The sequence below is a fragment of the Styela clava genome, chromosome 3, assembly GCF_964204865.1.
Source record: "Styela clava chromosome 3, kaStyClav1.hap1.2, whole genome shotgun sequence".
In the NCBI taxonomy this organism is placed as follows: Eukaryota; Metazoa; Chordata; class Ascidiacea; order Stolidobranchia; family Styelidae; genus Styela; species Styela clava.
In genome coordinates, this window is record NC_135252.1 from 12,555,028 (window position 1) to 12,570,029 (window position 15,002).

General features: G+C 31.6%; 1 protein-coding gene across 8 annotated transcripts in view; it reads left to right on the plus strand.

Annotated features, from left to right (window-relative positions):
• LOC120341950 (uncharacterized) overlaps window positions 1–15,002 on the plus strand; it is a 50,269-nt gene that overhangs the window by 27,504 nt on the left and 7,763 nt on the right. For all 8 annotated transcript variants that reach the window (XM_078110383.1, XM_039410557.2, XM_039410561.2 and 5 more), the window contains exons 89-129: window positions 31–141; window positions 316–408; window positions 486–590; window positions 867–977; window positions 1,061–1,165; window positions 1,246–1,365; window positions 1,792–1,899; window positions 1,985–2,092; window positions 2,455–2,562; window positions 2,656–2,760; window positions 2,851–2,958; window positions 3,210–3,314; window positions 3,430–3,617; window positions 3,725–3,872; window positions 3,962–4,066; window positions 4,143–4,247; window positions 4,454–4,561; window positions 4,647–4,751; window positions 5,040–5,153; window positions 6,037–6,141; window positions 6,470–6,577; window positions 7,564–7,671; window positions 7,748–7,837; window positions 8,418–8,543; window positions 8,626–8,733; window positions 8,866–8,961; window positions 9,050–9,178; window positions 9,255–9,359; window positions 9,435–9,653; window positions 9,733–9,837; window positions 9,931–10,035; window positions 10,118–10,218; window positions 10,308–10,410; window positions 10,658–10,867; window positions 11,176–11,305; window positions 12,632–12,726; window positions 12,819–12,923; window positions 13,674–13,760; window positions 13,846–13,971; window positions 14,377–14,481; window positions 14,817–14,909. In XM_078110383.1, coding sequence (XP_077966509.1) covers window positions 31–141; window positions 316–408; window positions 486–590; window positions 867–977; window positions 1,061–1,165; window positions 1,246–1,365; window positions 1,792–1,899; window positions 1,985–2,092; window positions 2,455–2,562; window positions 2,656–2,760; window positions 2,851–2,958; window positions 3,210–3,314; window positions 3,430–3,617; window positions 3,725–3,872; window positions 3,962–4,066; window positions 4,143–4,247; window positions 4,454–4,561; window positions 4,647–4,751; window positions 5,040–5,153; window positions 6,037–6,141; window positions 6,470–6,577; window positions 7,564–7,671; window positions 7,748–7,837; window positions 8,418–8,543; window positions 8,626–8,733; window positions 8,866–8,961; window positions 9,050–9,178; window positions 9,255–9,359; window positions 9,435–9,653; window positions 9,733–9,837; window positions 9,931–10,035; window positions 10,118–10,218; window positions 10,308–10,410; window positions 10,658–10,867; window positions 11,176–11,305; window positions 12,632–12,726; window positions 12,819–12,923; window positions 13,674–13,760; window positions 13,846–13,971; window positions 14,377–14,481; window positions 14,817–14,909 — 4,719 coding nt within the window. The remainder of the gene's footprint in view (window positions 1–30; window positions 142–315; window positions 409–485; window positions 591–866; window positions 978–1,060; window positions 1,166–1,245; window positions 1,366–1,791; window positions 1,900–1,984; window positions 2,093–2,454; window positions 2,563–2,655; window positions 2,761–2,850; window positions 2,959–3,209; window positions 3,315–3,429; window positions 3,618–3,724; window positions 3,873–3,961; window positions 4,067–4,142; window positions 4,248–4,453; window positions 4,562–4,646; window positions 4,752–5,039; window positions 5,154–6,036; window positions 6,142–6,469; window positions 6,578–7,563; window positions 7,672–7,747; window positions 7,838–8,417; window positions 8,544–8,625; window positions 8,734–8,865; window positions 8,962–9,049; window positions 9,179–9,254; window positions 9,360–9,434; window positions 9,654–9,732; window positions 9,838–9,930; window positions 10,036–10,117; window positions 10,219–10,307; window positions 10,411–10,657; window positions 10,868–11,175; window positions 11,306–12,631; window positions 12,727–12,818; window positions 12,924–13,673; window positions 13,761–13,845; window positions 13,972–14,376; window positions 14,482–14,816; window positions 14,910–15,002) is intronic.

Here is a 15,002-nt window from a genome sequence, read left to right on the forward strand (position 1 = left end):
GGAAATTTCTAATGTATATGTTACTTGCAGGTTGATTACAAGAAAAAGCATCGAAAACAGTTGGCAAGTTATCATAATTTCCCAGCTGAGAAAACACCAGGATATATTTCAGCAAGAGAACATGACCAGCTCACAAATGATGTAAGAGATGCATTGCAATATGATTCAGATTTAAATGTATAATTGTAACAGTAGTACTTTGTAGTCGGTTTTGTATACATAACAAATTATATGGCATGTGTATTTACAAAATAAGCTTAATTGCTAATATATTTGTTTGAATCCACATAAAAATTTCTGATTTTTCTTCTTCAGGCTACGTACAGGCAGAAGAATGTTGATTTCACAGTTGTTCCAGATTTAAATGAAACAAGATTGTTCAAAGAGGTTCAACCACTTGTCAGTCAGGTAGGCTGTTTTAAACATTTGTCGTGTATTATTTTATAAGCGTAAGTTTACTTATCATATGTATATGTTGCTTCCAGAAACTGTACAAAAACAAAGCAAAGGAACTGATGGGAAAATATCACCTCACTGCAGATATTCCTGAAATAGCTCATGCATTGTACATGACAGATGTTGCTTCACCAGTGAGTGAAATTTATTAATATAACTATTAAATTTGCTAGAGAATTGTTGGAATCCTCGCCGTTGTAGTTGGTTCAAGTACTTGCTAGTTGGACCATCAAGTCCATTTATCTGAAACAAATAACAAGCTAACTAATCCCATATTCGACATGGACGGGTAACCCGACATGATTATGTTGTCTTACCAGCTTTTCTCACCCCATGATAGATAAAAAAAATCCCATCCTTCTCTAACTAACAATATTACTATGGTAAGTCAATCTATTGTCTTCTTTCAGCTTGTCTATCGCTCAATTTATGAAAAAGATTTGAGAGGCAAATCAGCACAAGGATTGGAAAAATCCGAGTATTTTGCTCAAATCAAGAAGGCATCAGAGTTAGCCAGTAATGTAAGTTGATTGTTTGGTAAATACTTGTAAATTACTGTTTGTGGATTACCGTTAACCAATCAATCATGCAATATTTTTCCCAGAAAAATTATTCAAAAGATCGAGACGCACTACGTAATCAGTATACTCTGGATGCAAGTGTACCCAGCTTCGAGCAGGCGAAGATTGCTGGTAAACAAGCCAGTGACGTAAGTATCATATTTTACTGTCTTGATGTTTTATTCTTAAAAATAAAATTTATAACCTTGTATTTATTTTTAATTTACAGATTGAATATAAAAAAGGATTACTTGAGACTCGTGAAAAGGGAACGTGCTATCATAAAATGGCCATGAAAGAAATTCCTGCATACCAGAAAGCTATTGATTGTGCTATCAATTTCAGTGATGTAAGTGTGTGTTTTAGTCTGATCCTTGGAACACAGTGTAAAAATAGTTCACACTACTTAATAATAATGTTACAGGTGCAGTGTTATAAGCATAATGGAGAAAATGATTTTGTCTGAAATTATCATAAGGCAATGTTGAACAGAAATATTCTTATCCTATCAAATAATAGTAGCTATTTACATGTGTTCAGTGTTTGCCTGTACTGATCCTTGTATATAGGCATAAAACATAAAAAAAACTATACATGCTAACGACTTGCCTAATGAAATAAAAAAGTCTTTATGAACATTTTCATAAATTTTTTCTGACAACTAACATAATAACGATACATGAAGTTTACCCAGATTGAATTTGTTTCACTTAGTGAATATAAAAAAAAATTGAATATAATAATAAACATTTTTTTCATTTACAAATATGTTTAGCACAAGTACAGAGAAGACTATGAAGACATGAAGAAATACATCTATTTTCCATATCATATCACTCCACAATATGAAAAGTATTCAGAAGCGAGCAAGTTGTTAAGTTCGGTAAGTAAGATTGATACTGTAAAATGACAAACAAATCAATCTAATTATGACTTAAATTTAATGATATGTTTATTCTTTTCAACAGAATGAATACGCAAAAGATTTGAAGAAGAACCTCCAGTTACTGAGATACAACTACAATGAAGTTCCTGGATACTTACATCAAAAGGCATTAATGGACCTCATAAGCTCGGTAATATTTTTGAAGGAATCTTAGCAAAGGTTTCATATACCTATATTTTGATATGCGGATATTTGTGATTTCTGTATATTATACACATTATTTATTTGAGAAGATTCAATTTAAGATGAATCATTTATACCTGTTTAGGGTAAAAATAGTTGAAATAAATAGGGTACGGTAGTTAAAAAGTCACAAATCTGCAGACATGATATTTTTGTTTTTCTCATTTCGGAAGCTAAACAAATTGCCACATCCAAAAAGAATGATGTCATATCACCAGTACCAATAACTGTTAATGATGACGGTTAATGATTATGGTTAAAATACTTGTAGTAGGATGTAAAGAAACAAAATATTTTTTTACACTTTAGCAAAAAGATAAGCAGGCTCTCAAGGAACTACATGCAACAGGATTCACATCAATTGCCGATGATGCTTTCCAAGAACATGTTAGCGGAGTACAAAAAAGAATAAGCAATGTAATATCATATACTTTTTTTTCTTGAATTTTTTTTTTTGGTTTTCCGCTGAAGAATAGATATTTTACTGAGAAATATTTCTTGGATTTTTAGAATCTGTACAAACTTGATGCTAAAAAAGTCATGGATCAGTATCACATCACTGCTGATTTACCAGACATCAAACTTGCAACATATGCTTCAAAGTTGGCTAGTCAGGTAAGGGATAACCTACAACATTTTCTTCAAAAGTAAAGAACTGGTTGGTATGTTAAGATGTTTTTTTTTAATTCTGTTTTTTTTATTCAGAACATTTATAAAGCAGACTATGAAAGTGCTAAAGGAACTGCAGGAAAGCTTGACTTAGAAATGCCAACATTCAAGCTTGCTAAAAGAGTGAAAGATCTTGTTAGTGACGTAAGTAAAGCTATACCAAATAAAATTTATCAAGCTTGAAATAACAACATTTCCAACTCCATCAAGTTCATGCACCTGAAACAAATGCCTGTTTAACAATTCCCTTACCAGACATGTGCTGGTAACTAATGAGAGGCTGTGGTTTTCCATATGATTAAGCTGTCGCCTGTAATAAATAAGAAAATTCTATTTGAACCAAATTTGATTACTGTTTTATATCAAAATTATTTATTGTTCAATCCTATTTGCAGAATGTATACAAGCAAGGTGCAGAAGAAGAAAAGCACCGGTACAGTCTTGTTCCAGACAGACCTGATTTTGTTCATTCTATGGAAGTTGGACGTAATGTCAGTGATGTAAGTAGCAGAAGATATATTTTATAAGTGATAGAGAATTTTCTGGAAGAAATAAATCATTTACACATGTTTCTCAAGTGCTTAATACAGTTCTAACAATAGTTCTTTTGTTCAGAATCTGTACAAGAAAAAGGGAAAAGAGGAATCCAGCAAATGTCAGGCATACCAGCATCTACCTGCTAAGGATCATCGTGATGTTGCTCATGCCATCAAAATAAGAGACATTATTTCTGATAGTAAATATAAAGAAGAATATAATGAACTGAGGAACATCATCTATTTTCCTGTGCATTTGACTACTGGGTGAGTCTGTTATTTTTTGCGATTTTGATAATGTTTGAAGCCTTTGATGGATCTTTCCAGCTCGTATGCTCCTGCTTATTAATAAATATTCATATTTATGTTTTCAGATATGAGGCCGCTGTGAATGCCAACAAATTTGCCTCTGATGCAACATACAAAGCCAAATGGAGAGCTAACAGATACAAAAATGAATTTAAAGTCAACGAAACTGAAGTTTATAAACATGATCGATCAATGCAAGAAAAGATCAGTGATGTATGTGAATCAAATTGCGTTGAAATAAAAGTTTTTCTCACTATTTATTTTCTGTGATGATCAATTTGATTTCTTTCACATTTTTACAGATTGCTTACAGAGCCAAGTACAAATCTGAACTTGGAAAATCTCCATATATCACAGATACTCCAGACTGGTGCCATCAAAGAGATATGAAAACATTGTATAGTGATGTAAGTCTCAAAAGTATAATAAATGATTTTATATTTTTTGGAAATACTTTTCACAAAACTCATGTTGTTATTCTAGATATCGTACAGAAGTGGTGCAAAAGAAATCATGGACAAATACAATCTTTTGTCTGATGAACCAAGGATCAAACAGGCATTATTTGCCACTGCACTTGCAAGCGAGGTTTGTTTTTTATCTTACAAATTGGAGTCGATATCCAAATATACCTTTGAGTTAGGAGATGTCAAATTTCACACTGTTGTAATGATTCTGTTTTTTTCACTGTATATTTATATTTCAAATAGGTTAAATGTCTAATTCGAGTTCTAAATGATACAATTAGGAATTTTAATATTGTTGTAATGGAATTTATAATCCTTATTTACCAGAAACGATACAGGCATGAATATGATATGGAGAAAGGAAAAGGTGCTTCAAATTTACATGAAACGCCACAGATGAAACAACAACTTCAAGCTACTACCCTGCTGAGTGAGGTTTGTACACAGTTGCAAAATTTTGCTGTTTGATTTTCAATTTCTTTACAATTCTCCAGAGCTTCATTATTTTTTTTTATTTCAGAAACCATACAAAAAAGATGCTCAACAAATGCTTAGCAAAGTTCGTCTGCCAGAAGACACCACTGCAATCAAGCATGCTGCTTCAGTTGGAAAACTTGTCAGTGAGGTATGTAAATTCTTTTTATAATTGTTTTGTCTAAAACTTGATTCTTGAAAAAATATTTGAATTAATTGCATCTTTCAGGATGACTGTCACAAATTATTTGTATTTCTGCAACTCTGATCATTTTTTTATAAAGACTTGATAGGAAAATGTATAGAATATTGTATGAATAATATGTTGTGAGCGCATTCTTTCTTTTTAGGAGAGGTCTTGTGTATATGCTTCTAATTGAATCACATAATCCTGCATAAATTCGTTTACATAGATAGTAAAAATCATTCTTTTAAACAGAATGTTTACAAGAAAGAAGGCACACAGAATGAATTGCAAGGATATAAAAAACTGAGGGTCAAAGACAATTATGCTCAGAAATTTTTTGAAGACAACAAGGATATATATTCGGAGGTCTATATTTGGAAAAAGCATGAGATGCCGCTGTGTTCCTTTCTACCATTCTCATTTTAATCATATTGCATGGAGACAATACAACATTGGTTATCCGGTTTTGGGCATGGTTAGGTTTTCATATGAAAGGTTTGAAGTGCGTGCGTGCTTTACTGTTACTGCGGTAAGTTTTTGATTTGCAAGAGTAGATATCAAAGTATGTTGTTTTAATTTTTTTAAAAAGTCGAATGCATGTTCAAATATTATTCAAATCATGTTCAATCATACTCTACTCTAAAGTTTGGATATATTAATATTTACAATACTAGCTTTTTTCACAATATTAATGTTTATCTGTAGATTTGAAGCCTCATATTACTTATATTTTAAATTTTTGTAAATTTGAACGCGAAATAAAAATCATTAATTAACATTCGATAAGTACAGAAAATTTTAAACTATGGTATTTAATTTGCCATGTGAATCCTGTTTTTTTTTAATATAAAAGTAATAATATATTACAATAGTTTTAAAAATGATATGATACCATGACGATATTACTGGATATTATGATGTTAAATCATTTCAAATTTATACAAGAGGCATTACAAATATCATTATACACCTTATTGCATCCATATATCAATGAACTGTTTTGATATTTGCTCGAAATTTTGTGTGTTGCAGTTTACAGGGATATTTCAGAAGAACAAGAAAGGATGAGAAAGAAAACACATCTCTTTTTCAAAAGCCTTTATTTCTTTTTTTCATTTGCCTGCTCACTTCTTAGTCTCTTATATATTTCCTTAGTGGTCAGTTAATACTATAAAATTGCATGTGATAAGCTTTAAATATATCTTACTACATTAGCAAATCAATAACTTTCCACAATTATCAATGATAGGTGCAATACAAAAAAGAATTCAATGAGCAAAAAGGTCACAATATTCCAGTTGTTGAGACTCCAGAATCTATCAGAGTAAAGAATCAACAGAAATTTCTCAGTGATGTAAGTTTTTAAATTTGATGAATAAGATATTGATTAGTGAATTAGATATAACGATTATTATATCTCTTATACAGTTACAAAAGTAAGTATCATTCTACAACACAAAAGGGTAGTGTTTTGTCTTTATTATAAGATTGAGTACCGTAGATCTTTTATCAATCAGCAATTGTTCATTCTTTATTGGTTTCTTTTAGTGAATCATATCTTTGTCGCAATATTTTCACTTACTTCAACTGTTTTGTATTATACCTTGGTATCTTTTTTTTTAATATGTATGTGTAATTTCAAGTGTATGTAATTGTTCAATTATATCACTATTCATACGTAGGCTGTGTATAAAAAAGATTTGGAAAAAGAAATCAGAGGCCAGGGTCTAACAACAGACTCTACCCCACAAATTGCTCATGCTAAACTTGCAGGCGAATTACAAAGCCAGGTAAATGGGCCTGCAGCAACACATGAGTGAATTTAGAAATCATTTTTTCATATGCCTGGAATGCATGCTATATTTTTAAGAAATTTCTATACACATTTTACTTTTAGATTATTGCAACCTTTATTTTTTTTTGATCATTTTGCTCACATTTTTTGAATTTCTTATTATGCTTGTTCTGATATTACAATATTTTTTCTATTAAATTATTTGACTTAAATTATGAGCATGATATGCAAAACCCCCAAAAATCAGAACCCATTATTAACCCAGAAACATATGTTAAAGAGAACATAACTTTTGTGCAAAGCATCCAAGATTACTGAAACTTTTTGGCCACAACCATACACAAACGGAAATTTAAGTGTTAAATATGGCTTTTTAGAATTTTTTTTTCCTCTTTTTCATAGAATTAAATGAGAAATTTATGAATTTTATTTTTTTGGTCACCCAGTATATTATGCTTATATCAACATTTTTTTACATAAATATTATTGCCATTTTATCAAGCATGCTTTTTTTTTCAAATTTTCATAATTTTGACTGCCATGTTTTATTTTATATTCAATAATGATGTATCAACATCAAGTGTGCATTTGCTTTTTTGTGTGAAACATTATAATTGTACATCTAAAAAAATCCAGACAAGATCAGTTTTTGGAACTCATGCATGCTTTGGAATGATGTTTTTGCAGTGATTTGGAGAATATATCATTCAATTCTGAGGTAAAGTATATAAATTTAATTCTATATTATTAAAATAAAATTCTAATATTTGAATTTGCTTTACTACCAAATGTTTTACGATTTTTGAAATGGAGTTTTCCTAACTTTTTTTTACCTAAATTATTCCACATTATATTCTTGGTTATACAATATATTTGAAATTCAAAATTAAATATTTTGCTGTAGTATATGTATAATAGCATAACTTTTCATAATTTATAGAAATAAAGTGACCATTTTATTCTAATAATAAACAAATTTAGCTGCATTACAAAACTGGATTGGAGGACATTTATCGCTGGCAAAGTGGGGAAGCAATCAACACTCCAACCGCACTTAAAAACAAAGAAAACAAGGACATCATAAGTGAGGTAAGTAGTAAGTGAATTATAAAAAAGTTGGAAAGTTGAGACGAAAAAAATATAATTTTTCATTAATTTACTTCAGAACAAATACAAAGAAGCATATGAGAGTGAAAAAGGAAAAGGTTGCGATGTTGTTACTCCAGCGATTGCACATGCCCAAGAAATAACCACTGTAAGTAAATTTGAATTATGTATGCAATTAAGGTAATATGCATATTCATACTAGGAAGAATATAAGATCATAATATGAAACAGAGTGAGGTAATTAAACTTTGTAAGTGGCTCAGCGATTGGGATACTGTCCTAAGTATTAGAAAATAGCTTGTCATTGTATCTCTAATTACCCTGCATGAGTTCGCAGATTTAAATCCTGTGGGGCATAATTATGTGCGTGATGCATGCTGGACTCATTATAGTACTGTGGTTCACCTGCTATGATTTCGTCCATTATCAAGTCCAGGCATCCAAGACAAACAACTGTTTAAATATTCTCGTATCTGACATAAACTGGTTACCGGATGACAGACAGTGGTTCATATATAATTTAGCTGTCTATCTATTTCCCTCTTCCTATGACAAATATGAAAGTCCTATCCATGTGCTTGCATAAAACCTGAAGTAACACCTGGGTAGGCTGGGTTTGCTATTGTAACCTCTTCTTATAATTATCATCACTATTGCTCAGTTTTATTTACTAATTTATTGGTCAGAGTTGCTTAAAAGTAAAGTACAACTTAAATATTTATAAATAGTTGACCAGTGATAACAAGTACAAAGAGAAATATGAAGAAGCAAAAGGAGATAAAACATGTTTCAGTACAATGGAATCAACACCGCAAACTGATCATGCTAGAGACATCGGCGCCAAAGTTAGCAGTGTAAGTATCGTTATAATTTCTATTCATTTCGTGTAAATTTCTAGAACAAACCACCAATACATGCACTTTTTCTTGTCAACAGAACAAATATAAAGAACAACATGAGAAAGAAGACATTGGAAAATCAGCTGAATTGAAGGATTCTGTTCTGTTGCAATCAAATCTCAAAACAACTGAATTACAGAGCAATGTATGTTACTTTTTTTAATTTTATGAATATCGAATCGTATATATCGGATCTGTGAAATTTAAAAAATCTTTTTTTTTATGAAATGTTTTATAAGAATTTATTAGTATGTAAACAATAATCTTCCTATTATAGCTCAAATATGGCAAACAAGCAGATGAAGCTATTGAACAATACAAAGGATACTTCCATCATATCAATGAAACACCTTCAATGAAACATACTCAGAAGGTATGAGTAAGAATTTTTATATTAGAAATTCAACACAAGTAATAATTCCATCATTTTATCTAATATGACGCACAATTTATTTCCACAGGTCCGGGACTTGCTAAGCAGATTCAAGTACAGAGCTGAATACGAAAATGACAAGACCATTATATATTTTCCATACTTTTTAACTCCACAATATGAGTCACAAAAGAAAGCCAGTGAACTTCTCAGTGATGTGAGTAGAGTTTGGGTTTTAATTATACTTGATGATTAATGATAATTTATGGTAAATAATTGTTTTTTTTGTTCAGAATATCTATAAAAGCAAGGCAGAAAAAGAAAGAGGAAATATTCATATTCCAGTTGATACTCCCAGCTTGGTGCATGCAAAGGAAGCCGATGCTTTGTTGTCTGATGTAAGTAAAGAGAACCACAATTTTTCATTCTCTAGTTCACATCACTTTTCATAATAATTTACTTTTCTTTTACAGTTGATCTATAAGAAAGATTATGAGCAACAAAGAGGTAAAGGAATTACCTTACGTAGCTTAGATGACTTGCCTCTACTGCTTCATTCAAAGAAGATGCAAAGACTTGTTAGTGAAAACAAATACAAGGCTAAAAGCAATGAAATTAAAGACAAATACCATCTTGATGTAACTACTCCACAAATGATGAATGCCAAGAAAGCCAACAAATTGGCAAGCATTGTGAGTTTTCATTACATAGTACTGAATGCTGTGTGCTTTTCAAAACAGTTTAGTATCTAACTCTGATTTTTATCAACAGAATGCATACAAAGATCAGTATGAAAAAGAAAAAGGACAACCATACAATGTGCCAGATTCATTTGAGATGAACCACCTTAAGCATTTGCCTGATCAATTCAGTGATGTAAGTTTTATGAAAAATATAAATTACGAATATTTCATATTTTAAATTTCCTTTTTCATAAAAATAAATATTTCTCATTTTTTAATTCAACAGACAAAATATAAACAAGACTTGATTGTATCAAGAGGAAAAGTCATACAAACGGAAGACACACCATGGTTGACGTCGTTTCAACAAGCACAAGACTATGTCAGCAATGTAAGCAGTGTGTTAACAATAATATTCAAGGTATCCACATACGTTATTTGATATTAATTTTATATGATGATTCATTTTACAGATAAAATACGGCAAGAAACCATTTGACCTCAAGAGTCGATATCAGCCTGACAAGTTTAACGCTCACATCAAAAAAGTTACTGAAAACATCAGTGATCAGAAGTAAATATTTATTGAATTTATTGGTTAATAGTATATTTAAAGAGTTTTTTAAATTAACACATATTTTCATGATATCTATTTCATTTAAGATACCATGAAGACTTTGAAGAATATTTCAGAGGAAATCTTATTCCGGTTCCAGATCACCCAGAACTTCAACAAGTGTTGCGCAACTCAAAACTTATCAGTAACGTAAGGATAACTTTTACAAACATTGTATAAAACTTTGAAGCTTGCATTTCTTCGTCAGCGTTCTAACTAATTTATATCAACCCAACCAGGGCCTACCAATGAATGTATATTTCTGAGTGTCCTTAAACCAGTCAGGTATCTTCTTACTCTTTCAACTAAATGATCATTTACAGTAACAGCGATATTTGTAAACCCTGTGTAAAACATTCCTCTTAACTGCTCATTGATTTGAATCTCGTTTATTCAGAAAAACTACAAAGACAAGGCTCGCAAAGATCTCCAACATTATATTTTGGTTCCTGACACACCTGAGTTCCAGAGATTAAAAGAAGCAGCTAATTATCTCAGTGACATCACATACAAGGAAGAGGGTGACAAAATAAGAAATCAGTACACTATTGTCGCTGATACTCCAGCAATAATAAATGCAAAGGAATCACAGGCTCTTACTAGTGAGGTGTGTATAATAATCAATTTCACATTTACTATCTTTTCTTTCAATGTTTCGTAGTTACCACTGCTGTGCAGGGTGACATATACCGTAAGATGTAGAAAACAAAAAATACAAAAAACTGTTCGTTCTATGTATGCGTGACTTTATTATTTGCCTTACATATATATGATCAAGATATTCAGTTTACAATATAAAGTTTGATAACATTAAAGTGATGCAATTTTGTGAATGAAATTACGGTAGATTTTTATGTTCTCTTTTTGCAAATTATATAATATAGTTGACACTAAAAATATGAATCTTGTTTATAGCAAGCGTACAGAAAAGATGCCAAACAAAAGATGGCTACTGAATATATGATACCAGCTGAAGGTACACCAACTATTCAACAACAAAGATATGCCACAACTCTTGCCAGTGACAAGGACTACAAAGAAAAAGGTAGTGATAATTAATCCGTGGTTGTCATGGTACAGGGTGGCCCTAAGTCTCTATACCAGTGGTTCTTAAACTTTTCGAGTCGCGCCCCCCTTTGAATAATTTTATAAACTTCGCGCCCCCCCTTTTTTCTTTGAAAATCTGCTTTTGTGATGGGCTGGTTGATCTGTGTGTTTAAAACACACAATAATAACAGACTTCTTGGCTTGCCTAACGTCTCCAAAATTCACTTCCAATACCCTTGGACAACCACCAGGTTCAAAAATACAGTTTACAGAAAGGAGGAGTGTAAATGAATATATGTACATTATTAGCAAAAAGAAAAGAAGTTCCAAAAGGTATTATGCATGCGGACGATTCCCCGACCTTGACCGCTGAAAAATAAAGTAGCATGACGTTTGCGATTGCATTTTGTTTAAATATCCGATTGTTTTCGTCAGCCGCGACAGATTAAAAACACTTTCTTAGACGTTGCAAACCTCATAAATTCTTTGTGCCTGCGGCACACCTGTAATGTTCTAAAACTACCGACTTGAAATGAATTTTTCTCCGTGGGATTTATCACAAACTTGGGAATTTCTCTAACAATGATATTTGAAAATTAATCATGTAGCAGCATTGCAATGGCGCAGAGTAAGAGTTGCAGCGAATATGAATCAAAACCAAATGTAATCTGGCAGTTTACAACACATTTTTATTTCTGCGGATTGCCGTGGTATTTTGGGGTAGGGGTGCTTTTGTTTTATTAAAGCAATCGCAAGTTAATTATTTACAATTAAATAAATAAAGCAACCATTTTAAATATGTATATCGGTCATGGATCTAATATTTTATTCAACCATCACAAAAACCATTACATATCCATTGAAAAAGTCGGCTCTTCTAACGAGTGGCGTAATCTCAACGACTGACCCATGCAGGAACCGTATCGCGGAATTTCGGGGTTACCTTGGACACAAAATAATTAAAATAGAGAGAAATTTTGAATTCTTGTTGTTAACATAGATTGAATATTACGAGACAGAAAAATTTATTATAATGTGAAAAAGCCGGCATTTTTAACACAACGCGGAGATCGTTTTTAGGAGCCGTTGCTTGGAAATTTCTGATTCCATTTTGTGACCTCTCGCGCCCCCCCTGATATCATCTTGCGCCCCCCAAGGGGGGCGCGCCCCCCAGTTTAAGAACCACTGCTCTATACAATGTAAAAAATCTAGCATATAGCTCCATGATTTTGAATAATTTTAACCATGTTTCGCTCTTCAACTCTGTAGTGGTTGTTTAATTAAAAAAGATCTGCTTTTATAACGCATTCGATTCTTTTGACAGGCGAGGAAATTAAACATCAACCATGGGCTTACAGCAAGCTACAAGAAACAAGAGACACTAAACATGCAAAAGATATGGGAAGATTGGCTAGTGATGTCAGTACATAGTTTTATGATTTTACGTCAATTTTTTGAATTTTATTTAATTTGCAATTCTTTTTTTATTTTATTTTTCTGCGTTAATATAGATTAGCTACAAATCTAGTGCGAAGAAAGAATTGCAACATATCCATCCATCTGCTGAAACACCATGGCTCACCAAAGCCAAAGAAGTTATGGATAATGTCAGTGAGGTAAGATTAACAATAACATATATATTTATTTAACACTACGGAGAGAGTAATAATATGGGTTGCAGATATTCACCATAAAAGATCAATGCTTATTTGTTGCATTGATATTTTCAAAAACAGTAATTTATTGGCTTTATCAAAACTACAATACTTTTCGCATATTTGGTTTTCATGTAATTTCATAGTTAGCCAAAATTCGCTATCAATTTTTTGTATTTTTGGTAGACATCAATCTAGAATGTTATATAGAGCATGACCAGTGTTGCCAACCGATTCAATTTGCTGACATTTTGAATTTCTATACATATAAACTTCATCAGGGCATTAATGATATGGACACTAGCATATATTTTTCAGTATAGAAATTAGAAACGTCTGATAAATATATCATCTTGCAAACATCGGCTGGGCTCTACATTTCTCTAACATAAATGTGTCTGTTGGAAATCATATGCTATTAATCTAGGTTACATAAACAAGATAGGTCAACTTCATAAAAAGGTTTACAAAATATATTAAATTTAGACAAAATGTCGGAATTTGTTCATTCAGTGACGATCGAAATTCAAGTAATGTCTGTATACCTGAATTTTTCATATTATTTAATTTATATACCTTTTTGAATTGTTTCAACTTTGGTTCATCATTTAAGAATAGGTTCGGAATGACGGCATAGACCAAAGTTTCTAAAGACACTTGAAGCTGTCAAACAAATAGATAACAAATAACAAAAACCATATGCACTTTCAGACAAAATATAAAGCCAAGGACAAAGATTTGCATCAAAAGTACAGAATGCGAGAGGGTGATGATCGCTTTATAAAGCATGCATTGGAGGTTAGTATTTGTGAATACTTAGTAATATGTTTATTTTAAATAAAAAAAAATACTTTGTAATTAATTATCAATTACTATCTTACAGGTTCGAGACAAAATCAGTGATGTAAAATACAAAGAACAATACATGAAAGACATAGGAATTTGTTGGTGTCTGCCTTCAGAAATGTCTATTGATCATGCTATCAAAGCAAATGAGCTTGCTAGTGATGTAAGTATTATCATTAACTAATAGTGTTCTGCTTTTGTCAAAAAAAGGATAGCTGATATTGGAAATCCCCATGAGTTTTTGTTAAATTTTTGATATTAGAAAGATCAGCTCTCACTCCAATTTATTTTTCCTGCATTGATTATTTTGAAATCTACAGTTATTTAGTATTCTTCATAAGGGAAAGGAATAATTTGAAATTAAAAGCATTTTTGAAGTACTACTGAAGTCTGATACAAAAAGTTAAATAATGGTAAAATGTGCAAACATGAATTTGTGTCAGATACTTTTCGCAGCCAACATCATTGTTGTTGCAACTTATGTACTGAAAACAAAACATTTAATTTTTATTTTACATCAAAACTACCGGTATGTAAAAAGTGTGCATTAACGTTTTTGTAACTTCAGAACCAATACAAGAAGCAAGCTCAAAAACTGAAAGGTAAATATCACATCACAACTGATACACCAGAGTATGAAAGACTTCGAAAACTGAAAGATGAAATGAGTGAGGTAATGAATGCACTTGATATTTTTAAGTAGTTCTATATATTAAAATACTATGAATCAGTTTTGGGGAGGCCCGAGTCATTGACTCGACTTGAGTTGGACTTCTTTCACCATTTATCAAAGACTCCAAGGGAATCAACTCGTAATCAAAATTAACTTGATTTTGTACTTGACTCAAGATTCAGATGACTCAACCTGAGTGGCAACTCAGGGTTTAGGTACTTCTACCTAACACTGCTATGAATATGATATATTTCTGGTAGAAATGTACTATTCTAATTTTTTAGAATGGGCAGAAGTTGCCATATTCAAAACGTTGACTTATCTATTTTCCACAGACACAATACAGGGATGAACTAAAGAAATTCACTGCTCTGGCTGCAACACCTGAAATGCAACATGCAACAAAGGTGTCAAGTCTTGTTAGCAAAGTAAGTATCCTGAATATGCAATTATTTCAATACAAATATATATATATATTCAGGGCCGGGTCGTGCCTTTTAAAATCTCTAAGTACTTAAGAT